The sequence below is a fragment of the Varanus komodoensis genome, unplaced genomic scaffold (assembly GCF_004798865.1).
Source record: "Varanus komodoensis strain SLA01 unplaced genomic scaffold, ASM479886v1 scaffold45, whole genome shotgun sequence".
NCBI lineage: Eukaryota > Metazoa > Chordata > Lepidosauria > Squamata > Varanidae > Varanus > Varanus komodoensis.
Genome location: NW_025336011.1, coordinates 7153766 through 7180523, shown reverse-complemented (window position 1 = coordinate 7180523; position 26758 = coordinate 7153766). Strand labels below are relative to the sequence as shown.

General features: G+C 40.6%; 1 protein-coding gene across 1 annotated transcript in view; it reads left to right on the top strand.

Annotated features, from left to right (window-relative positions):
- The window catches only part of LOC123030515 (vomeronasal type-2 receptor 26-like), a 33018-nt gene extending 6713 nt beyond the window's left edge, over nt 1-26305 (top strand). Inside the window, exons 3-7 of the mRNA XM_044444528.1 lie at nt 18185-18476; nt 20030-20893; nt 23311-23538; nt 24431-24557; nt 25404-26305. Coding sequence (XP_044300463.1) covers nt 18185-18476; nt 20030-20893; nt 23311-23538; nt 24431-24557; nt 25404-26305 — 2413 coding nt within the window. The remainder of the gene's footprint in view (nt 1-18184; nt 18477-20029; nt 20894-23310; nt 23539-24430; nt 24558-25403) is intronic.
- The last annotated feature ends 453 nt before the right edge of the window (nt 26306-26758 follow it).

Genomic DNA, 26758 nt, shown 5'->3' with positions numbered 1-26758 from the left:
GAAGCACCCAAGACAGAAAGGTCATAGCAGAGAGCTCTGACAAAAGCTGGAGAAGGAAATGACAAACTGGAGAAGGAAATGACAACCCACTCCAGTATCCTTGCCGTGAAAATCCCATGGACAGTACCAAAAGACAAAAAGATAGGATGCCGGAAGATGAGCCCCTCAGGTTGGAAGGTGTCCAATATGCTACTGGGGAAGGGCAGAGGGCTAGTACTAATAGTACTAGTAGACTTATTTTATACTGTTATATGTGTTTTATATTGTTAATTTATGTATTTTTATTTATTTATTTATAAGACACCCTGAGGCTTTGGCGAATGGGGCGGCCTAGACATTTTCTAAATAAATAAATAAATAGTGCCAGAAAGAATGAAGCCACTGGGTCGAAGCCGAAAGGACACTGGGTTGTGGATGTATCTGGTGGTGAAAGGAGAGTCCGATGCTGTAAAGATCTATACTCCATAGGAACCTGGAGTGTAAGATCCATGAATCAAGGCAAGCTGTATGTGGTCAAACGAGATTACAAGACTGAACATTGACATCTTAGGAATTAGTGAACTAAAATGGACAGGAATGGGTGAATTTAATTCAGATGACCATCAGGTATACTACTGCGGGCAAGAATCCCTCAGAAAAAATGGAGTAGCCTTCATAGTCAATAAAAGAGTAGGGAAAGCAGTACTGGGATACAATCTCCAAAATGACAGAATGATCTCAGTTTGAATCCAAGGCAAACCATTCAACATTACAGTAGTCCAAGTCTATGCCCGAACCACCAATGCCAAAGAGGTTGAAGTTGACTGGTTCTATGAAGGTCTACAACACCTGGTGCCCTTATCATGGGGGATTGGAATGCTAAAGTAGGAAACCAAAAGACAACTGGAATAACAGGCAAATTTGGCCTTGGAGTACAAAATGAAGCAGGGCAAAGGCTAGCACAGGGGTCGGCAACCTTTAACATTCAAAGAGCCATTTGAACCCGTTTCCCACAGAAAAGAAAACACCGGTTGCTACCGGTTGCTGCAAAACCTTTTTGACATCTAAAATGAAGATAACGCTACATATATTGTTTTTTACCTTTATGCTATGTATAAAAAACTATAATGTGTTGCATTTATGAAATCAATGAACTGCTACAGAGAAAACAAATTTTTATTTCTGCATGCAACAAAAACATTTTGAACTCCAAACAAAAAAAGATGTGGGTTGAAGGTTACTTTCAAATAAAATACTCAGTGTCTATTTGAGTCATCGTATGGATGAAATAAAAAGCTGAACTTAGATTATCCACCTGCAGCAAACCAAAAATGCCATCTGCTTCTGTGTGCCCTCATCCTTTTATCACATGTACTGAAGGGTGCAGTCAGCTGTCAACCTGAATAAAAAAAGGACTAATTGATACTTTCATACAGTAAGTAAAGTTTCTGCAATACAACAAATAGAAATAATAGTCTGGTGAAATATTGAACAAATATCCCTCTCCCAATGTAATAATGTTACTGGAATTTTTATAAGAATCTTCTTAAAATGAGGAAGTAGATCTTCTGTATGATTTAGCTGCAGCTCTTGTTGTCACTAAAAACTGTTATTTTTAATCTTACATTATAAACTAGTAGGACTCCTTTCATATATTTTGTACAGGAGAACAGCTTCCTGCAGAGTAAAAGTCAGTGCTAAAGGGCTGCATGCATTAAACAGCAAACCCCATATGTTCATCAGTAGTAAAAGCAAATGAATCTACTCACGTATCATTAAACGTTTGGGGGTTTTTTAGAATTTTTTCTTCGATTTATCCATGGTTGGCCTACCGGGGGAAAAAGTTCAATAAATCATAAAAATCTCAGTAAATCGGCATGTGTCACAGATCGGTGGCTGTGCCGGCACGTGTTTTGAGTGACGGAGCTGCAGCAGAGGGATTCAAGAGCCACGTGTGCGGCTCTAGAGCCGCAGATTGCTGACCCCTGGGCTAGCAGAATTTTGTCAAGAGAACACGCTGATCATAACAAACGCTTTTTTCCAATAACCCAAGAGATGACTCTATTTATTTATTTATTTATTTATTTATTTATTTATTTATTAAAACATTTTTATGCCGCCCCATTCGCCGAAGCCTCGGGGCGACTTACAACAAAAAATTAAAATAACATTTTAAAATATATACAATAAAATACAAATATATAATATAAAACATACAGTGTAAAACAAGCCGCCATGAAACAAGCCGCCCTGGCCAAATAAAATTCAATAATATTAACATTTAAAATACTGCTTAAAAAAAAGGTCTTCGCCTGGCGCCAAAAAACAAATAACGACGGCGCCAGGCGGACCTCTCTGGGGACCTCTCTACACATGGACATCACCACATGGTCAACACAGAAATCAGATTGACTATGTGCTCTGCAGCCAAAGGTGGAGAAGCTCTATACAGTCAGTAAAAACAGGACCAGGAGCTGAATGTGGCTCAGATCATGAGCTTCTTGTTGCAAAATTTAGGTTTAAATTGAAGAAAGTAGGGGAAAGCACTAGGCCACTCAGTTTTGACCTAAATCATATCCCTGATGAATATACAGTAGAGGTGACAAATAGATTTAAGGAATTAGATCTGACAGACAGAGTGCCTGAAGAACTATGGACGGAGGTTCGCAACATTGTACAAGTGGTAGCAATTAAAACCATCCCAAAGAAAAAGAAATGCAAGAAAGCAAAATGGCTGTCTGAGGAAGCTTTACAAATAGCTGAAGAAAGAAAGGAAGCGAAAGGCAAGGGAAAAAGAGAAAGATACACCCGATTGAATACAAAATTCCAGAGAATAGCTAGAAGAGATAAGAATGCATTCTTCAATGAACAGTTCAAAGAAATAGAAGAAAACAATAGACTAGGGAGGACCAGAGATCTCTTCAGGAAAATTGGAGATATGAAGGGAATGTTTCATGCAAAGACGGGCATGATAAAGGACCAAAATGGCAGGGACCTAACAGAGGCAGAAGAGATTAAGAAGAGGTGGCTTGATTACACAGAGGAACTATACAAGAAAGAGCTTAACATCTGTGATAACCATGATGGGGTGGTCACTGACCTCAGCCAGACATCCTGGAATGTGAAGTCAAATGGGCCTTAGGAAGTCTGAGCAACAACAAAGCTAGTGGAGGAGATGGTATTCCTGCTGAGCTATTCAAAATCTTAAAAGACAGTGCAGTAAAGGTGCTGCACTCAATATGCCAGCAAATTTGGAAATACAGTGGTCACAGGATTGGAAAAGGTCAGTTTACATTCCAATTCCAAATAAGGGCAATGCCAAAGAATGTTCAAACTATTGGACCATTGCACTCATTTCACGTTAGCAAAGTTATGCTCAAAATCCTACAAGCTAGGCTCCAGTATGTGGACCAAGAACTACCAGAAGCACAGGCAGGGTTTCAAAGAGGCAGGGGAACTAGAGATCAAATTGCCAACATACACTGGATAATGGAGAAAGCTAGGGAGTTCCAGAGAAACGTCTACTTCTGCTTCATTGATTATGCTAAAGCCTTTGATTGTGTGGATCACAATTGTGGCAAGTTCTTGGAGAGATGGGAGTCCCAGACCAACTTATTTGTCTCTTGAGAAACCTGTATGTGGGTCAAGAAGCAACAGCAAGAACTGGACATGGAACTACTGAGTAGTTCAAAATTGGGAAAGGAGTATGGCAAGGCTGTATATTGTCTCCCTGCCTATTTAACTTATGTGCAGAGCACATCATGAGAAAGTCAGGGCTAGATGAATCACAAGTTGGAATTAAGATTGCTGGGAGAAATATCAACAACCTCAGATATGCAGATGATACCACTCTCATGGCAGAAAGTGAAGAGGAACTAAAGAGCCTCTTGATGCGGGTGAAGGAGGAGAGCGCAAAAGTTGGCTTGAAACTCAACATTAAGAAAACTAAGATCATGGCATCCGGTCCTTTCACTTCCTGGCAAATAGATGGGGAAGAAATGGAGGTAGTGACAGATTTTATTTTCCTGGGCTCCAAGATCATTGCAAACGGTGACTGCAGCCAAGTAATTGAAAGACGTTTGCTCCTGGGGAGGAAAGCTATGGCAAATCTAGACAGCATACTAAAGAGCAGAGACATCATCCTGCCGACAAAAGTTCATAGAGTCAAGGTTCTGGTTTTCCCAGTTGCAATGTATGGCTGTGAAAGTTGGACCATAAGGAAGGCTGAGTGCCGAAGGATTGAGGCCTTTGAATTGTGGTGCTGGAGAAGACTCCTCTGAGTCCCTTGGACTGCAAGGAGATCAAACCAGTCAGTCTTAAAGGAGATCCAGCCCTGACTGTTCTTTAGAAAGCCAGATATTGAAGATGAAACTCAAATACTTTGGCCACCTAATGAGAAGGAAGGACTCAGTGGAGACGATCCTAATGCTGGGAACAGTTGACAGCAGAAGAAGGGAATGGCAGAGGATGAGGTGGATAGATGGAGTCACTGAAGCAGTTGGTGTGAGCTTAAGTGGACTCCGGGGGATGGTGGAGGACAGGAAGGCCTGGAGGAATGCCACTTTTATTTTTATTTTTTTATAATAAGTTGTATTCAAAATTTTATAACCCTAAAACAAAGAAAAACTAAGAACAACAACAATCATCAGAAACATCGGACCTGCTGGGTCAGCCCCCACATTTTTTTTCCATTTATGATTACTTAGAAACAGATTTAAATCTATACGAAGTCCCGTTTCTCTAGCCAATAATAAAAAGAGTCCCAAGTTTGATAGAAATCAGCATCTTCTTTCTCCTTCAGTGACAAAGTCAATCTATCCTTTTCTGCACAGTCCAAGATCTTTTTTTAGGATCAGTTTGTCAGTGGGTGGTTCTTCACTTTTCCAGTGTTGAGCAAATGCAATCCTTGCCGCAGTAATTACATGTAAAATCAAGTACATTTCTTGTTTACTAATATCAGCAGGTATAATGCGTAATAAGAAGACTTCAGGTTTAAAAGCTAAGGATTTTTGCAACATTTCCTCAAGCCATTTGCGTATTTTAATCCAGTACTTTTTTGCATTATCGCAAGTCCACCACATATGGTAGAAAGCACCCAATTTATGTTTACGTTTCCAACACCCATTTGACATATTTGGAAACATCTTAGCTAATCTATTTCGTGACAGATACCATATATAAAACATTTTATACAGGTTTTCTTTATACGAAGTTGCTAATGTTACTTTGATATTTCTCTCCCACAGCTTTTGCCATTTTTCTAATTCAATATTATATCCAAAGTTTTGTGCCCACATTATCATAGTTTCCTTAACCTGTTCATCTTCCATTCTCCTATTGAGTAAGAAATTATATAGTCTTTTAATCATTTTCTCATCTGATTTAAGCATCACCTGATCAAATGCTGTTAACTCTTTATAAAAACCCCACGTTTTATAGTCTTTAGCATATCTTGATTGTATCTGCACCTTATGCCACCAAGAAATATTAGATCCTTGTTCTTGTGTTTCTTGATTCAATTTCAATCCTCCATCATTATCCAGAATGTCATCATATTTTATGATCCCTTCAAAGTTCAATGCATTTGGATATACAAAAGCTTCCATAGGTGAAAGCCATCTTGGTAATTTATTATACAATTTTGCTTTAACTTTTCCCACACCAACATTAATGATTTCCTAATATAGTGACTTAAAAAAGAGCCATGTAGAGCCAGCAACATCTTTTGTCCATGAACCAAGAATGCAAGGCAAACAATATGAGTAAAGAGAAAACTGAGGTAATGGCACTCGGAAGGAAAAAGCATACCATAAATATAGAAATAGAGGGAACAAGCTTAAAAGAAGTGTAATTCAAATATCTAGGAACAACATTCACAGAAGACAGTAAAATGGACAGAGAGATTAACATATGATGCAGTAAGGCAAACCAAGTACTGGGGCAGCTAGTTCCACTCCTACAACATAAGGCAGCACAAATCAGTACAAAGGAGCATCACATACAAAGCATATTCATCCCCACCCTATGCTACTGGTGTCAAACATGGACACTTACAACAACACAAGCAAAAGTTAGTCACCACAGAAATGCAATGTTTGAGGAAAGCTGTTGGAGTGATAATAAGTGGTAAAATAACAAATGAGATTTTAAGAGAAAGAATTGGAATAGGACCAATCCTTAAGTATGAATAAAGACAGTAAATAAAGTGGTTTGCTCTTCTGGAGAAAATATATTGGCAGTCCATGCCATTCAAGGCATACACAAAAAGAGGAGAAAGGCAAAGAGCATGAGGCAGCCCAGTGGAAGATGGAGAGACATCAAAGACACACTACAACAGCATCACTTAACAATGGTTGATGCTGCCAGAAGTGCAAGAGCCAGAAGTTCCTTGATACCCAAAGCAGTAAAAGAGGATTTTTTTTTTTTTTTTAAAAAAGGAAAACCTTTCCCTGTTGTGCATTTTGGGCTTATGCAAACCAGGACATGGTCAATTTGGTCAACAAGGTAGATCCACAGTTGGCTACAGAATCAGACTCAAAGAGTGCTGATCAATGGCACTTTCTCAAATTGGGGAGAGATAACAAGTGGGGTATCGCAAGGTTCAGTTCTGGATTCAGTGCTCCTCAACCTGTTTAGGAATGATTTGGATGAGGAAGTGCAAGGATGCAAGGGTGATTTAGATGAGGAAATGCAAAGAAATTTGCAGATGACACAAAACCAGGTGGGATAGTTAATAGCCTGGAAGGCAGAAAGAAAATTCAAGGTGATCTTGATTGGTTGGAGTGCTGGCTGAAATCATTAGGGACAAATGCCAAGTTCTGCACCTAGGAAAAAGAAACAAAATGCATTGTTATAAGATGGGAATACTTGACTCAATGATACTGCAATTGAGAAGGAATTTGGAATTGTTGTAGATAACAAACTGAACATGAGTAAAAAATGTGGTATGATTTTAAAAAGGGTAAATGTGATTTTATGCTGCATTAATAGAAATATCACTTCCAGATCATATAAAGTACTAGTTCTCTTTTACTTAGCACTGGTTAGGCTTCACCTTCAGTACTGTGCCCGGTTCTGGGCACCACAGTTTAAGAAAGATGCAGATGAGCTGAAAGGGTTCAGAAGGGGGCAACAAGGATGATCCAGGGACTGGAAGCAAAGCTATGTGAGGAGAGATTGAAAGAACTGGGCATGTTTGGCCTTGAGAAGAGAAGACTGAAGGGAGATATTATAGCATTGTACAAGTACTTGAAGGGTTGTCACAAAGAGAAAGACCAGCATCTTTTCTTGATCATCCCAGAATGCAGGACATGGAATAATGGGCTCAAGTTACAGATTCTAGCTAGTTATCAGGAAAAACTTCTTGACAGTTAGAGCATTATGACAATGGAGCCAATTACCCAGTTAAGATGTGGGCTCTCCCACACTAAAGGCATTCAAGATAAGACTGGACAGCCATCTGAGAGAGATGGTTTCATTTGGAGTCCTGCAATGAGCAGGGTGTTGGACCCAATGCCCCTTTCAATTCTACTATTCTTTGGTTCTGTGGTATAGCAGCAGAGCTGATGGAGCAAGTTCTGTTTCCCCTGTGTTGGTGGTAGCTGTTGCCAGGTTGCACAAGGCAGTGTTTTATTTGAGATGTAGCAAGCCTTTCCACACAAATGGCTAAGTCTGAATGTCATACCTCCTGTTTTCAGCCTCCTGAGGAAGAGTCCCATTGCTTTCATAACCAAAATTTTACTACCCACACTCAATAGACTTGGGGAATCTTGATGTATGCATGAGGACTCTGCAAGCATTTTGATATTGCCTGCCATAAAAATTCTCATATTCCTCCTCCCAAACCACTCAGCCTGTGATCAGCCTAGATCAAATCTAAGAAGTGGCTACAGCACTGAATACAGTTGGCAAGCCAGGGAAATTCACCTTGCTCCCCACAGTTCTTGCATGGATTCCTTACAATTTTTATATGAGATTTGTAGAGAAGTTGGTCTAAAACAGTGGTTTTCAGGTGCTGGTTGGTGGACCAGGGACTTGCTGCCCATGGAAAATCCCCTGATGAGGAAGCCCTTGAGGAGCAGGGGGCAGCACCCTGTGGAGCCAAGCATCAGAGAGGAACTGTGGGGAGTGGGGGCAGGTCTTGTAGCAAGAGCATACCACTCCACAGCCAACCTTGCAGGCAGTTGCATGCCACATCCTTTGTGTATAGTATGTTCTGAAATTTAGTTGAATAATGCAATGAAACCTTTAAAACTTGCTCATCATTTGCATTTGAAGCACAGCAATCTTATTGACAAGCCCCTTGAGTTTTTTGAAAGATTGCATAACCAAATTAAAAGTCAGAAAATTCAATTGAAGAAAATGATGACTAGTGAGAAATCGCTGCTTCAAAATTTTTAATTGTATTTTCTACCACATATTTGTGTGAAAAGTTTCTAAGCCCTGTCACTGATAAAAACCACAAGCAGAATGGATGTCAGTGTAGCACTTTGTTTCTCAGAAACAACACTGTAGCCATGATTATCAAGTATTCTTGAAGAGAAGCTAGCCTTATTTGAATTAAATATTGCTCTCTACAAATTTCAGTTGTATTCAATTACATTTAAATTCATTTTTTTTTCTTTTACTGCATGGTTTCTGGTTATTTTAGAGAATTATCTTTCTGTATTATATTTAAGCACTAATATTCAAAATACAATTTTATGCATATAATGCTTTTTTTCCTGCCTCAGTGGTCCTCAAAATAATTTCCCCATTTTCATTGGTCCTCAACTGTAAAAAGGTTGAAAACCACTAGTCTAAATGACCTTTCAAAATTTCTTACAGCCTAGTGGCTCTGCAAAAATGTAGAATTAGCAGGGAGGCCAAACTGGTTGAACAAGTTAGCTTGGTGAGTCCCAATTGTTTGACCAATAGTTTTTAAGGCATTCTTTCAGGAAGACCCTTGCCTGTTATCCTGAAAGCTATAAGGACTGAATGTCAGATAATAACTTCTTTCATTTTATATTTATTTATTTATTTATTTAATTTTATTTATTTATAACATTTCTATGCCGCACCCATTGCCGAAGCCTTGGGGCAGCTCACAAAGAAAATAAAGAATAGAATAACATTAAAAATATGGAGTGTCTCAGCCATAATTTAAAACCACAAAATAAAACAGCTGATTAACAATTAAAATATCGTTTAAATAAAAAGGTCTTGGCCTGGCGCCAAAAAACAAATAATGACGGCGCCAGGTGGACCTCTCTAGGGAGCGCATTCCACAGGTGGGGCGCCACCGCAGAGAAGGCCCTCCTCCGGGTACTCACCCTCCTAATATCCTTCACAGAGGGCTCCTGGAGAAGAGCCTCCTCTGCCGATCTCAGGGCGGGAGGGCATATATGGACGCAAGCGCTCCTTTAGATAACCAGGTCCCAAGCCGTTGAGGGCTTTATAGGTGATAACCTACACCTTGAATTGGGCCCGGACTTCAATGGGGAGCCAGTGAAGCTGACGGAGAACTGGGGTTATATGAGAACAACGCCCAGTCCCTGTCAGCAACCTGGCAGCTCTATTTTGCACCAATTGAAGTACCTGGACTGTCTTCAAGGGCAGCCCCACGTAGAGCGTGTTACAGAAATCTAATCGGGAAGTTACCAATGCATATGTCACAGTCGCCAGGCAGTCGTTCTCCAGGTAGGGACGCAGCTGATGGATCAGCCGAAGCTGAAGGAAGGCGCTCCTCGCCACTGCTGTTACTTGAGCTTCTAATGACAGCTCTGGGTCGAGGAGCACTCCCAGGCTGCGAACCCTGTCCCTAAGAGGGAGTGCAACCCTGTTCAGGAGAAGGTCCAGGTCCCCCATCCTGAAGCCCGACCCACCTACCAACAGGACATCCATCTTGTCTGGATTGAGCTTCAGTTTATTGGCCCTCGTCCAGCCCATTACCTCGGCCAGACACCGGTTCAGTACAGCCACCGCCTCACCTGGATTAGTTGAGAACGAGAGGTAGAGCTGGGTATATGCACACATCCAACTCTTTTTCATCTTCCCAGTTCCCAGGAATGTTAGGACACACCAACCATTAGAATGTCATACTCTCCTCATCTCCCTCTTGCACTGCTGTTTCTGCTTCTTGATCTTGTTTTTTCACACCCATCCAAAGAAAGTGACTGTTTCTTGTGCATTGGGAAAAAAGCATTGTTGTGCTCATGGCCTTGCAGCCACACCATGATCTAGAATGAGGGAATGAGTGGGAGGAAACCTGGCAAGTTCCATTGTGTTTTATTGTTCCCTTATTCAAACAGGCTTTTGTACCATGTGACTGGGAACTTTTTCTCTTTTCCCTGATTCTGATATGCACTGTAATGGGAGAAATCATACCTGAATATAACAAAGGATCAGTCACCATGTTTTATTCTGTCATGGGCTTTCTAGCTATTGCCAGCTTTGTTGTGGTATTTTTTAGCCAGGAAGCTGCCTGATGTTTTTAAAGAGACCAGGTCTGTAACTTTCAGCATCTTAAGAGTTTTGCAGTGTTTGCACTTCATTTGTTCCAGCCTACTTGAGCACAAAGAAGAAATCCATGGTGGCTGTGGAGATCTACTCTATTTGGCTTCTGACACTGGGATACTGGGTTCCATCTTTGCTCCAAAATGTTACATTATTATAGCAATGCCTGATTTGAACATCAAGGAGTAGTTAATAATAAGAACATATTAACGTACTCTCAAGCTTATAATTTTACTCATAGTGCATAACATGTATAATGTGCTCTCAGTACAGTGGCCTGATAGCACTGGCAAAGAATTCTAAGCCATGGTTTATTAAACTAATGGTTTGTAACTTTCCACGGGTTTACCCAGCCAACAGTTGACCAAACCATGATTTGTTTTCTCAATCCCTGGGTTGTGTGTTTCTCTCCTCCTCTGCCTCTCCTTGTCTGTATCACAAATGACTTTGGACCATTTTAGTAACTGGCATGTAGAGTGGCTAGTTGTGTGTGTGTTTTAATCTGCTCTTGCCTATCATCTCTATAGCCTGACGAAAGAACCCATGAAGAACCTAGAGATCTGAGTTTGCACATAACAAGAACGCATTATTAAAACAACCCAGAGTTCACAACTTTATAACACATTATCTTTCTGGTTGTTTATGGTTAACAAATCATAAATTGTTAGCATGATCACAGTCATACATCCCAACAACCCAGAATCCAACAACTCATATCACGGGTTAGTATTTTCTGCAAATCAGGGCATATGAGTGGACCTAACTAATTGTGTTCTTTCTTCATACTCATCCACAAAACAAGCTAAGACAAATTTGGGACATTTTTGTCAGAATGAAAATTATTTATTATTTAATAGAAATACAGTTTATGTTGAATCTTGTGCAGCCCAAGCCCTAAATTCCATAACCAGGATTTTATATGGCATGTAGTGATAAATTTATATGTGGCATGGTAACATCTTGTAATTTATACATTACATCCCTCATAATTTAAAGTATCACTGATAGCCCTTGTGATCATCACCTATAGTTTCAGTTGGGAGCAATTTCATGATTTACAGCCAAATTTTGTGTGTTCATGTTTGTTAATCTGTGTTTCGATTTTTATATTTCTTCATACAATAAATTTGACAATATACCAGCATTTACATTAATCCTACATGGTCAGAATTAGATCATAACGTACTTAAATGGAATTTCAAGTGATGCTCTGGAGCTCATAACTAGCCTGTTTGTAGTTAATGGAGCATTATCAGTGTACACTTCCAATGGCATGGCAGCAAAATAATGTCAAAACTTCTCAGTTACTGCCTGCAGCACAGTAAGGGACCCCCTTTTGAAAGAATTGTGCATTGTATTATTTCTTTTATATGATTTCAAACCTGTACTTACATAAACATTCTTTTTTTAAATAAGTTTTATTCTTAAACCTAACAGAAAAGGAACTAAAAAGTCATCAATAATCAAAAACATCAGACAACAAACATTCATTCTTTATTTTCTTATTCTGTGCAAGGACAGCTTCTAATCCTCCATGTCCTGATTCACGGTAGACCCTGGAGGATGTATATGCTATCCAACAGGCCAAATCAGTGATGGCAAACCTTTTAGAGACCGAGTGCCCAAACTGCAACCCAAAACCCACTTATTTATCACAAAGTGCCAACACTGCAATAAAACATGAAAACTGAGGTTTCAGTTTAGAAAAAACAACTCACAGCCAGTCCAAGCAAATATATATATATATCCTTGGCAGCACACTGACCAGCCATGCAAAAGCTTGGATGAGTCACAGCTAATGAGTCATGGCTTGTGACATCATCGCCTGGCCCCACTACTCCTTTCCGAGTGTGCGCATGACCCCTATGTGTGCTGTTATCCGACGCTCAGCTACTGGGACAATGCTGGGGCAACTTGGCTCGCATGTCGACAGAGAATGCTCTGCATGCCCACTGTGGCACACGTGCCGTAGGTTCACCACCACTCCCCTAACCCTAATATAGGGCAAAAGTTCCATTGAAAAGAGGGCGATTTTGAAACATCTTTCCTTAAGTAGCTGTTTCTGCACAGCTCAACATTACTGCCCATTCTAAACACATCCCAACAATCAAAATCATACCACAACACCTCATTTTTCTAACCCTAACCCTATCCTGGTGCACACCCCTAACCCTAATATAGGGTTAAACTTCCATTGAAAGAGGGATTTTGAAAAAGCCTTCCTTGAGTAGCTGTTTCTGCACAACCCATTCTAAACACATTCCAACCGTCGAAATTATACCAGTACACCTCATTTTTCTAACTCTAACCCAGTGATAGTGAACCTTTTAGAGACCAAGTGCCCAAACTGCACTGCGTGCCTGCTGTGGCACATGTGCCATAGGTTCGTCACCACTGGGCTAGATCAAGAAAATGTTTCAGTTCATTAAACGTATTGACATGATATACTCCACTTTAAAGTTTCCCTTTCCAAACTACATTTATTTCTTTTTGAAAGCAGATTGTACAGTGAACAAGCAATCTTTAATGAAATGCTGATAATAACCTACACACTTCAGCAATTTTCTTATAGTCTTCACAGTAAGAGGTTTTGATCCCTCTTGAATTACTCCTATCCTTTTTCAGGTTGGGTGCAATCCCTATGCAGACACTATATGCCTCAAATAATTGACATTCTTTTTTAGAAAATGATACTGGTTTCTTCTTCAGTCCTTTTTTGTGTAAACTTTCTAAATGCTGTATCTGTTTTAAATATTCCATATGTGTTTGTGAATATACAATTAGTTTCTCTAGATATAAAAGAACAGTGTTGAAATTCTCAGAGTCCAAGTTATGATCTATCAACCATTGAAATATTTAAAAACCAATACACAAACCAGATGTGATTCTTGTAAATTTGTAAAGTCTCTTCATTATAAAGGACTGCCTCCCCTCCACCCCATTCTGACAAATCCACCCTGCATTGGAATTTGCCAGTATATGCTAGCAAGATCTGTTATAGTAAATCAACAGGCTGATTTCAGTGCCCCAAGAAATCTTCAATTCAGGGCAAGGGATGTGAATCCCAGGGGAATGGCAGATTTACCTTCCTATAAACAATGCAAAGATGTAACTTTCATCTTCCTTCTTCATCAATACACTCAGTAAAGCCCATGAACAATAATATTCTTTTATTATCCCAACTTCTAGCATTTTCTTTTACATTCCTTTAAGTGGTTGGTATAGAGCTGGAGTAATTAGACTGGATTTTTCCTATATTGGAGGATATATTCCTGTTTGGATAGTATGTGGTGTATGTAAAGCAAACTCAAAATTCAGAGGCTGCTGGGAGAAAACTCTTCCATGTATGTTAATCAACTCAATTAGTCTCACTTTCTGCTCTACAAAATAAATGTTCCAGTATCTATTTTTTTACTCAGACTTCAGCAGCTCAGCACTACTTCTGTATCATATTTTTGTAGATAATGATGTTTCTGCCTCCTCCAAGTTTGTTTGCATTTCACGTAGCCATTAAATATCCAATCACTTGATTATCATGCAGTGTTACTGGCTTGTGTACCAGCTGCTAATGCTTGTTTCACAGCCACAATACTTTTGGCAAATATAGTAGAGCTGTTTTTTCAGAGGCCCAGTAGGACATTACAGTCTTTTCCACTTAATCATTCCTTGGCTTTACATATCGGTATTGTTTCTGTATTGAGCAACAAGTATAACAGTATTTTATCTTCACTTTCATAATCTCCATACAGTGTTTAGCAAGAGTCCCATAACTTTCAGTTTATTGCATAGGGTTCTGCAAGGCCTTCCTTTCACAAGAAGAATGTGTCTCTTGCTCCTTTAGCGTATGTACTCAGTCCTCATGAAAATGCTGCAATAGCTTCCAATAGCCTGAAGTGCCTGATCCAGCCTAATCTTGGAAGCTCAGCAGGGTCAGCCTTGGTTGAAATCCGGACGAGTGACTTAATGTTGTAAACTGCCCAGAGAGAAAATGTTGATTCTGTATGATTGTCATCTGTGATCCAGTATTGCCTACACTTCAATACTGTTGATGTTAATCAGTGCTGTAGGACAATTGTTCACAGTTTCAAACCAGTTTGCAGGCTCATGTGGGCCTATTCATGTGCAGTTACACAGATGAACTAATTAGAGTTAGCAGTAAAGACCTGGTAAATGTGCCAAAGGGTGATGTCTGAAGTATGAAGTACATATATGTGAGAATGAGGACATCTCTGTACATGAGTGTCTGTACATGAGCCAAAGAAATTGCTTTTTTATCTGCATAAACAGCTAAGGATAAAGGCCTCTGCCATTTGAACCACAACAGGATATAATTGGAGCTTGGGGAAAACACATTTCATGGTATACCAAGTCTAGTCTTTGCATAATCTAGAGCATGGAGAAGTCTAAGAAGTCTTCCTGATCCATTTGAGCCTTACTTGAGCAACATCTTGAGTTCTTCCTGAGCTTGGACATAGCCCTGTATTTTGGTTATTATTTGCTGATCAAATATGCCTTCTGGCTTATTCTGTGGTTCATCCTCTTGGATTGTTCCATGAGCCTGCTGCATTCCTATTCTTCCAGTCCTGAGTTTTGAGTTTCTCTTTGACGCTGGCTTGCTTTTCAACACTGCTTTCCAGTTTCCTCAGTCCAGCGATAATTTCAGTCATCTTGTCATCTGAGGCAAAGGCCAAAGTGCACCTGCCTTCATCCCATATATAACAACCAATCAGCCTGGCACTTATTTTTCAGTAACAGTGATGGGGCAGTGTCCTTCACTGCAACTCAGGTCATCAGACTAAATAGACAGACACACAACAAAGGGGCACACAACAAGCCACATGACACACACCATTCCAGAATCTTACCACTGCTACCTGTTCTCCATGGTTTTTCACCTGAGACAGAGGCTGGTGGTTCCAGTGTCAATGGGGCAGTGTATCCACTCTGGCTTACAGTCTGAATTTTAAGGGTGCTAACCATGGTGCAACACAAAAAGTATAGTGTTCCTTCCCAAGCTGTGCCACTTCTCTGAGGAATGTCTTAAAGGGGGTAGGCCTCTGGCTCTCCTCCCCTCAGGCAATTCTCTCCTTCGATCCTGGTACCAACCCAACTTGGATGCTGGTTCTGACAGAGACATTGGTTGGTTTTCTCCCTCCCTCCAATCATAGCCAAATTTTCCACCAAATGTTCAAGGGAACCCACATGTTTTATGCATGTTTAAAGCTGCATTTGTCACAAAAACTTGACATCTAACCATATGAAAGACTACCTCTGCTTGAGTCCTTGGAGAACTGCTATCAGTCAAAGTAGGCAATAGTATATGCACAAATAATCTGGGTAAATACACGGTTTATTAAGGGCACAATCCAATGGATTGTCAGACAGGATGGGACATGCTTGGATTTATAGGATTGTATTTCTATCTAAAGATTGCAGCCTAATCTGAAGAGGGAGATTCAGGTAGGAATGTTTAGAAGAGTCTCATCCAACTTTCCCCATCCAAATGTAGTGTTGTACTATACCTCACTTCATCCCCAGCCAATAGGGATGTGTTAGCTTAATATGATGAGAGGCTTTATTGGACAGATCTGGAGGGTGCAAGGTGGTGGCTGGTCGCCTGGAGCCTTGCTGCTTTTTTAAAAAAGCAGACAGCCCCACTTCCTTTGTACCTCCATCCCATTGCCTATCTCTACATGCAAACCTTTTGTCTCTCAAAGTAACAGAGAAACTTTCCAGTAAAACATGACAAACATGTTTTCATTCCTTTGTCTGATGTAACCAAGAGCTGTTATTATCTCACCCCCCCTCCCCACACACACACCCTCTAATTATCAAGCTAATGGAAGTGACAACCTACTCTTAATAAAGCCCCCAAGATTGCTAGAAAATACCAGCAAAATTCTAGGTCTGTAGCTATGTAAAGCCAGTTTGCCAGGGCAGAAAAGAGTCCAGGAATAGTTAAGTACAGAATTCCCACTAGTCTGATTTCAGCTTTTCTCTGAAAGAATTTTAAGCCAGGATTTTAAAACTCTGGAGTGGGCTTCCTAGTGAGGCAGCTTCTGAAGGTTGTTCTAGTTAATAACAGGAGTCTGCCTAATGGAAACATTTGACTCCAGCATGCTGGTCCATACGGTGTTCATCCTTTCCTTTCTGCCATGGACATTGTGCAAGGCACATACCAGAACTTGCACAATCAATTATCCCCTTCATGCTCCACAAGAGTATTTCCAGTCTGGCAACCTCATCCTTGGTGGACTACTTTCTCACCTCATTGCTATTTTTGACAAGCAGCATTTCAGTGAATATCTCACCATCCATCAATTGTTTAATCTCTTGTAAGGACTTCATTCTTCAAATAATCAGAAGATATCAACTTGTATTCCATTTCGAAGCATGTTTTCTCTAAGGAAGTCTAGTATATTTCAGTTGGCTTTACTTCTCTGATAGTTCTTCTAGAAAGCAAGACACACAATCATCCTATGCTGTTATGTTGTGGTCAGTCCTCTCTCTCCTGCCCCCCACTTCCAAATGTCTTCCAGGCAGTTGTTCATTAACACCTCCCTAGAATTCTTGGTTTCTTATAGGGGGGCTCTTGTACTGTAGCTTCAAATTAGAGTTAAACCCAAGGAGATCAGAGGTTGTGAAATCTCATCCACATTTGCATATGGCTGGTGCGGTGAGGAGAGAGAAACCAGCTTCCTGCAACTGGTAAGAGGCAGCACCAAAAAGAATAAACAGGCAGGCTTCAAACTGGTGCTTGAACTGTGAAGAGAAAACTGAACAGAGAAGAACATGGAAAAAGAGTCATTTCCTTTCTTCCTCCTCCCTCCTCCCCCTTAGGCATCATTACTACCGCTCTGTCCCAATATCAGTTTGAGTAAGATAAAGGAGTGCTTTGTTTATTGAGTGTGGAACATTTCTCTACTCCAGATACTAAAATAGCCATGATGGTGGTGTAAAAGCCTGCTGCGCTTTTGCAGAGGGGGTTTAAGGGCCCCACATGTTCTCATCAAAGTCAGGCTTTCTCACACTCACACAACATCCTTTAGCTTACTTCCTGAAGCTAGTCCTCTCGTTTCTTTCCATACCTATTGTGCCTAATAGAACTGACAAAAAACTCAGTTGTAGAGATATCCATTATTGTGGTGGGATACGGGTGGTGCTTAGTACCAAAAATACCTGGGCCTCAGTCCAGGGAACAAAACACATGCATACATTTGTATAGACTATTTTATATATATGCTTGAACATACCCTGTGTGTGCCTTTAAATGTCTCTGTCCCCTAAGTATACCCCTACTTGCAAAAAAGGATGCATTGACAGGGCAGAAGAGGGAATTTGACTTCAGAAAAAGATCTCAGGCAGAAAGATTTGTGAGGAGTAGCAGCAGGATGGTACACCCATGTGGACAAAAAGCCAGCTAATGCAGGGGAACCAGTTGCAACAGTGAGCATCAGAGCTCTATACTTTTTCCAGCATGTGCCTATAGACAGCAAGATGGTGTGGCAGGTGGCATCCTGGAGACCCGAGGTTCCAGATTAAAGTTTCTGAGCTCTAACCTTAGTGGGCCACCCCCTAACATTGCCTTTGCTGGTGTAAAAAGTGTCATTCTCTTCAGCAGGTGTTCAAGAGCAGTGCTAGATTAGCAGAGGAAGGGGAACTAAAAGATAGCATCCTTACCTTTGAGACAGCATGTAACTACTCACTGTAGGATCGTGCCAAGGAACTACCAGCATCTTCTGGCCTTGGTGTTTGCTGTCAAGGAGATTAATGAGGATTCAATGATCTTGCCAAATGTCACCTTGGGATTCCACATCTATGACAGTTACATCAATGAAAAGTTGACCTATCAGGCTACTCTGCAGCTTCTTTCTGCACATTCGGGTTTTGTACCCAATTACAGTTGTGGCACCCAAAAAAGATTGGTAGCAGTTGTTGGTGGACTTGACTTTGAAACATCCTTCCACATGGCAGCCATCTTGGGCATCTACAAAATCCCTCAGGTAAGAGGTACCTTACTTGAGGCCTTCTTCTCTCATGTGCCCTTCCTACTTTTTATTCAGAAAGGCATTCTGCTTCACAGAAACAAGTGCAGCTAGCATGGAAAGACAGATTTGACATTAGAAAAAGGAGTGCAAGCTTTTAGTATTTAATTCAGTTGTGGGTAGGGGGCACGTTTGCCCTGTTATGGAATAAACACCCAAGCAAGATCAATCTGGCACCAATGTTGTTATCTTTTGGCTCCAGGTTGTTTCCATTGTTGCCAGGCACTTGGCAGCTTTTGATAAGTTTTTAATCAGGTAATGGGGATTATGTGAATATGTGTGTGCATAGATGTGTCTAATCAATTTATAGGTACCTAAACTGTTTTTATATGTTGATGCATTTTACTCTTTAAGGATTTTAATTTTTGTGAATGAACCAGATTGCTTCAGCTTTTCAACATCAAGTGATATATATTATACGAATACCAACACTTCAGACAGGCTATTGGGTGCTGATGTTGACTAGCTGAGAGGCTCATCTGGTCCCTGCTTTGCTGTCTGTAACACCAGCTGTATGCTGCTACCTGGAAACAGAAGTTCTGCAGGTTTTTTTTTTAAACAGGTTATTTTAATCTGTTGTTTCATTACTGGTCTCTTTCATTTTGGATTTAATGGTCTGTTTGTCTAAATTCTGATATTAGGTTGTGTTGCTGTTGTTGATCTTGTTCTCCCTAATGAAATAGGAAGGTTCAGATGCTTACATGTATTCCAGGAACGCATGAAAGAATGATATAACAAAGCAGGTTGGTCTTGAATCTCACCACAACTGTAGCAGCCTAAGTGTGCTCACTCTTGCTTTCTCCCTGAGTGTGTGTGTTTGTGTGTGTGTGTGTGTGAGAGAGAGAGAGATTGATCTGTGAATAAACTGACCTGTGAGCATTGAGGTATTTCAGTAGAGGAAGAAGCAGAAATGGAAATTTGGTCACTATTTAGAGCAGCAAATCTGCAATTAGAACAAGCCAGAGTTGTGGACATTGTTTCTGCCCAAGGGCTGAAATCAGTTGGGGAAGCTGGTTTTGTTACATGAGGCATTTATCATGTGCTGATCATTCCCTACTCTTGATTTGTTGCAAGTTCTTTGGAAGATGTTTTGACCCTGCAGTTTTGCTTCTATTTCTGAAGAATATGTTTGGCAAGGAGTTTTTTTAGAGCAGAGAATGCAGTATAAAAATGCAGTACTTAATCATAATATCACTGTAAGCCATCCTGAGCCGTTCATCGGAAAGGATGGGATTTATTTATTTATTGCATTTGTACTATACTGCTTTGCCATAGTGCATCCTAGAGGTTATGTAGCAGGAAAGCAGAAAAAGAAATGCCCATCGTGTAGTGTCTGGATTTTAATTTTGCAATAATTCCCTGTACCCATTTTCCTGAGCTGGTAGAGGTCGACTTATTTCCAACTGAGTCAGTAAGCTTGGAAGGACTTCCTTTCCCTTTACTAGCAGTAGGTAATTAGACCCAGTTGAGAAGGTTGGCCTGTTTGTTATGGCCTCTTCCTTTCCTTTTAGGTCAGTTATGGATCCTTTGCTCCAGAAGAGAGTGATCAGATGCAGTCCATCCCCTTCTACCGGACAGTCTCAAATGAAGTGTACCAGTACATTGGTATTCTTGAGATACTTCTTCATTTTGGATGGACATGGGTTGGAGTCCTTGTTGCAAATGAAGAGAGTGGTGAGAGATTTATACAGACCCTGCAGCCTCTGCTTTCCCAAAAGGGTATTTGCTTTGCCTTCTCAGAGAGACCCTTCAAAACCAATTACTTTCAAGACTATTATGAAGAGCAATCCCGGTGGTTGCAGCTGTATCAAGTTCTTGTGAAGAGCCAAGCAAATGTTGTTGTCGTCTATGGAAAAAACAAGGACATGATTGCTTTGCGAGCATTGCTCGCAGTAGGTGAGCTGGAAAATATGCCCACTACATCTGTAGGCAAGGTATGGATTATGACTGTTCAGCTGGATTTTGCAGCATTGACCCTACCAGTGAGTTGGGATATGCAAGTCTTCCATGGTTCCATCTCCTTTGCAGCTCATTCAAAAGAGGTGCAAGGATTCAAAGTCTTTCTTCAGCTCAGAAATCCTTTTCAGGTGAATGAAGATGGTTTCCTTGAGCAATTCTGGGCAGAGACATTTTTCTGTTTTTTTCCAAAATCCAGTGCAGAGATGCAAACCAGTGAAGCCTGCACTGGAAAGGAGAAGCTAGACCATCTCCCTTCATCTGCTTTTGAGATGAGCATGACTGGCCACAGCTACAGTGTCTACAATGGTGTCTATGCTGTGGCACATGCTTTACATAGCATGTACCTATTCAAATCTAAACCCAGAGGAAGAACAGAAGGTGGGCAAATGAAACTTCAGGATTTGGAGCCTTGGCAGGTGATGCCTTTCTTGAGATACCAAAGGGCAGCAAGCACAGCCGTATGCTATAAGATTGCTAGTTAACAATTCCTTCACTCTTCTTCTGAACTCCTTTCCCTTCTCCTCTCTTCCATGCAATAAATGCTACCAGTTGGTGGCCAGTACCTGTTCTGCATAGCTACTTCGATAAAATTAGGCAAGATTCACATATCAACATCCTTATTCTTTCCTCATAAACCAGTTAATCTGGAATTGCACTGAAAGACTTGTTCAGTTAGGAAGGCCAAACTTTCTTAGGACATTGCCCCTTAACAGCTTCTTCCTTGTAGCTTTTGCTTTGCACTTGTTTCCTGTTCCAGAGGGACACATTTGTTGAATTTATTGAAAAGAAACTGTAAGAGTGGTTTACAAAAATCATAATTGTAGCCAAAGTTTCTGATTCTCTACAGGAATGGATGGAGATTTATTACTGATTTTCTCTCTTCCTTTCTTTGTACAATAAAAAACTTAAGACAATGTGAGCCAATAATTACTGTTCTTCAAACCCACACACAGAGGGAACAGGAACTAACTATGGAGCAGCAAAAAGGCTATTGATCATAAATGCTGCTGCACTGAACAGAAGCCAGAAAGGGGAATCTTCTAATGAAACTCAAAAAGTCTCTAGTGGTCATTTGGTTATGATAGGTGCAAGAAAACAATACAAAAGTCATGTTTGATCATCTAAACCAGGTCACTGACTGATAGGCAGATGTACTGTATTTTATTGAATGTCTTGGGCTGTTGCATTTATGGATTCCTCATAACTTTGATGGCTCCAAAAGACCTTGACAGTTGTGCAAGTGAGACCTGCAATAAGATGGTGCTGTATATCCTCACATCCTAAGCAGGCATATCCCTGTTCAGGGTTCTAGTAAACTTGTCCTCCTCCAGTATACTATGAGTTGTAAGCATCTTAGGAGGAAAATGGCTAGTACTCTCTCCATCCCACCTGGATTTCTAGTTTTCGTTTCAAATTGACCATCAATATTCCAGATTCCTGGAGGCCACAGATCATGCTCACTCCTTGGTGGGCTTGATGTGGGGTCATTTTGCCTCTTTTTAAGTAGCTTTGCTTTAGTATGTGCATTTATGAATACATCGAAGTTTACCCAAGCATGCTGCTATCTCTCTTTTTTCTCATTGACCCTATTTTGGTTCCAATTCTGTTGGCTCTCAGCCAGCTGTTATTGCTAATAGAAAGGAATTATGTTGAAATTAAAGGGACAATTGCTGATGAATCTCAGTCCTGTGTAACTGTATAGTCATTTATATTTAAATACCATATAAAAACTAAAAGTGAGTCTATGAAGCTCGCTTTGTAGCACCTTGCATCCCGTTGTTTGTTGGGACTATTCAAGAGGACATGATCCAAAGCAAACTGGTATGGGACTTTGAGAAACTATGCTTTGAACTCTGACCAGAAACACAGTGAAGTTTTTCAACCATGGTTGAAATCTGTTCAGCAAAGCTCTCTGGGTGCTGGAAAAAATGAAAAAGATATTACTTTAGTAAAGGGCCCAAATGTTGTCTGGTTCCAAACCTGAGAATTCTAAACTGTAGGGAGGGTCAGAGAGGTTACCTGCAGGCTAGAAAAGAGGAGAAAAGGAACCAAATGTGGGTTGTGTGTGTGTAGCAGTTAGGCTTCTTTTCTTTCACATATTCCAGCATATGGAAGATAGTTCCCCATTTCTGACATTTTGTAACACTTTACAAGCACTTATCCAACATATTTATAAGAAGCACTTGGATATATAAGGTTGTAGAAAACCTTAGGGGTCTTTCCTCCTTTCACTACTTTCACCACCACCACCTTAGCTTCCCTTTCTCCATCTCTGCTGCTCAGCATTTAGAAAGACTGATTGCCATCAGGATTTTTTGGATCATTTTTGAGCCTGAAAATAGCTTTATTTGAAGCCTGGCTTTGTGCTATGAAATATCTCAGTCCCAGTAATAACAAGCATTGGAGTCTGAAATAGTTGTCTCTCTGTAAGGGTTGTGGAAGAAATTCATTTGGGGGAATCCATCAGATTCCATGGACTCAGCTTCCAGTCTGCTTTGCAGTGGCCCTGAGTCCAGGTTGGTGAGCATTCCTAGCACTTACCAGGAATCAAGTCCCATGGGCTGCTCAAGCAGCTTCCTTGTTCTGTGTGTGGTGCCTCTGCCATCATCAGCAGCAGCAGGTGGGGAAGAAAGTTGGTTGCCATGAATGGAGCCTGGCGCATTCACTTGCACTGCCTCTTTTCCACTTCCTGCAGCCACTCTTTGGATGGTTGTACCTTATCGGGGTGATTGTCACTTGCACAGCTGTGGGTTTGTGAACTTTTTCTTTGCTCAGCTTGCTTTGCAAGTCCGGGCCAACCCTATTCTCTTTTTCTGTTTCTGTTTCATTGCAGCTCTACTCCTTTCTTAAGAGCATCTCCTTTAACAACAGTGCAGGGGAGACTGTATATTTTGGTGGGAATATGGAATTAGAAGCAGGTTTTGATATTATTAGTTTGGTGGTTTTTCCAAACAATTCCTTCATGAGAATCAAAATTGGAATGGTAGATCTGAAGACTCCCCCAGGCAAGGAATTTTTCATTGATGAGGACAGAATGGTGTGGCACAGAAGCTTTGGCCAGGTAGGTCCTACTCAAAGCAGCCCAGGAGCCATAGGAAAATATAATGGGATTGTATTCTAAATCGTAGTCCTAGGACATTTCCCACCAACCCCCCAAGAAAAAAAGAGTAATGCATCTCTGAAGTAAGAGCAGGACAGAGAATCTCTGCTTTGTTTAGTGTTTTAGTAGGAGTTTGAGATTACTTGGCAGAATGGAATCAGCAGTTTTTTCTTTAAATGTTAATAAAAGCAATATGTGCTTTTCTAGGCCAGGGGAGTGGATGTTCAGTCCATGCCTCTGGAGTAGAGAAGGAAGAGAGGGTACTACCTGGGGGTAGGGGTGGATGTCAGGTAGATGACAAAAGGGGACACCTGTGTAGTCAGGAACTATAATATTTTGTAACTGGAGTTGAAATTCTGGCAAATTTCAGTGCTTAACAGGGCTTGCTATGCATGGGTGCATAGGATCCTGGCCCCAGATCTATTCCCCATTAGCATGAGTGCCCATTGACCCACTGCTTTGGGATTAGCTGGCTCAGGATGCAAATAAATCGAAGAATGTCTTTCATTTGAGATTATCTGGAAGATAATTAATTGGATGGCTTTGTGTTCGGCTAAATTCAATGAATCCTACTAACTTTTTCTAAATTTGTATATGACTATAAATTGCCATATGCATGTTTCATGCAGATTAGCATCCTGTGGTTCTGGGCCCTGAATCAGAGCTGTAAAAAGCCTGGGCACTGGTCATCTTTTCCAGTCTTCAAAATATAATCTTTTGTGCTGATGGTACTGATTTTGTGATCTTTATCCTCCAACATCAGGATTACCACAATCAGATCAGAATATACATGACTGAATAGTCCAAGATTTTCTGCACTCTAAACTATGTTTGTGTGAATTCCAATGGGCAGGTTCCACCCATTTCTGAATGTAACAAAAAATGCCTTCCTGGTTCCAGCAGAAAAAAGAGGGAAGGGGAGAAATTCTGCTGCTATGATTGTGCTCCATGCCCACAAGGCAAAATTGCATCCCAGAAGGGTAAGAGACACATGATGCAACTTTCCAACATATGCCCTCTGAGAAACTTAAATGAATAAAGAAAGGGGAGGGAAAGGTTTGACCATTCTGGAACATTAATTATGGATATAGGACTAAAATGTGTATTCACTTGTCCTCAGATTTATTGCATATACCCATGTTTAAACATTTTCTGAAATGTGTGGTACTAAAATTAATTTGTTTTAACAATGTTTTAAGTCTAAATTTAAGAATTATTGACTATATCACCAAATCTGCAGCCAAGAACCTTTCTTCTTTGATATCATAACTATTAGATTGGAATCTGTGTAATCACAGAAGCTGCCTGCAAGTCACCTGATTAGCATAATTATCCTTACTGGGTGTGGGTTATTATCATGTCTGAACCCAGCAGAAACAGTAGAGTGGTTTACAACTGGGGGTCTGTCTTCCAAACCCCGTTATGGCACTTCAGCAAGGTACCTTTGGTTTTTAGAAATTATAAACAGAAACAGTAGTTTGTTCTATGGTTTTTGTTTATCTTACATCTACCCAGTTCAGTCCTAAGAATGTCTAGAGAGACGAATGATCCAAGTTGCCTTATTGAGGCTTGGACGTTAGATATTCCTCTTCCAAACTCCCTGGCTATGACCTGCCTCGCTCTGTCTGGATGAAATTGAATAGAATTAGATGTGATAATGGAAGGAGTGCCTCTGCTCTGCATCAGTGGGGATGGAAAGATTCATGATGATGATCTAACATGCAATGCCAAGATGGGATTCTCATTATATCATATTATGTACTATCTTTCTGAAAACACCTCTGCTAAATTTAACCCAAGAAGCTGCATCTACTTTTTTATTTCAGACATGGATTACTGTGTCGGGTGCTCAGAAGACCAATATCCAAATAAGGACCAATCACAATGCATTCCAAAGAGACGAAGTTTCCTATCTTTTAAAGAGCCTTTGGGGATGAGCTTGACTTTTTTTGCTCTTTGTTTTTCTCTGCTGACTGCCTTGGTCCTCACCATCTTTGTTAAGCATCAAAAGACACCAGTTGTGAAAGCCAACAATCAGAATCTAACCTACACTCTACTCATCTCCCTCCTGCTCTGCTTTCTCTCTTCTTTTTTCTTCCTCAGCCCACCAGAGAAAATGATTTGTCTTCTTCGACAAATTGCTTTTGCCATCATTTTCACAGTGACCATTTCTTGTGTGCTGGCCAAAACTGCCATTGTGGTTCTGGCCTTTGTGGCCACCAAACCAGGCTCCAGAATGAGAAAATGGGTGGGGAAAAGACTGGCTAGCTCCATTGTCTGTTACTGCTCCATTATGCAAGTAGGCTTGTGTACCATATGGCTTGGAACCTCTCCCCCATTCCCTGATTCTGACATGCATTCCATGGTGGGAGAAATCATACTAGAATGTAACGAAGGGTCAATCGCCATGCTTTACTGTGTCCTGGGCTACATGGGCTTCCTGGCCATTGTCAGCTTCATTGTGGCATTTTTAGCCAGGAAACTGCCCAACAGCTTTAATGAGGCCAAGTTTATCACCTTCAGCATGTTAGTGTTTTGCAGTGTTTGGGTGTCCTTTGTTCCTGTCTACCTGAGCACCAAGGGGAAATCCATGGTGGCTGTGGAGATCTTCTCCATGTTGGCCTCCAGTGCTAGCATACTAGGTTTCATCTTTGCCCCTAAATGTTACGTTATTGTGCTGAAACCCGATCAGAATGTCAGACAGAGATTAATGCGAAATGTAAATTAAAAAGATGGATAATAGAAAATTGTATTTTTGAAGAGGTTATTGTTTGTTATATAAGTCACTAGTGATACTTTGTCAGGAATGATCATTCATACATTGTATGCATGTTTGCTTTTTATTGTGTATTCAATTGCTAATGGATATTTGAATGGGTCTTTTAATATGATAGAACAGGATATATATTGTTCATTTTCTATTAACTGTGAATGGCTTTTCCATCAGTGTGGGTTGCCTGAAGTATCCTATGGCTTAGTTTGGATTCATTAAGATTTGCCCAGGTCAATGCCTTTGTTGGGGAGCTTCCTTCTAGAAGGAGCAATAACATAGTGGAGCCAGAGCTCACAGGGACAAAGCACAAAGATTTGAGTTCTGATGCAATGATCAGATTTCCTATTCCTTCTGAGTTCTGATGCAATAATCTGTATAGCTGTAGATGGATTTTTCCAACAACACACA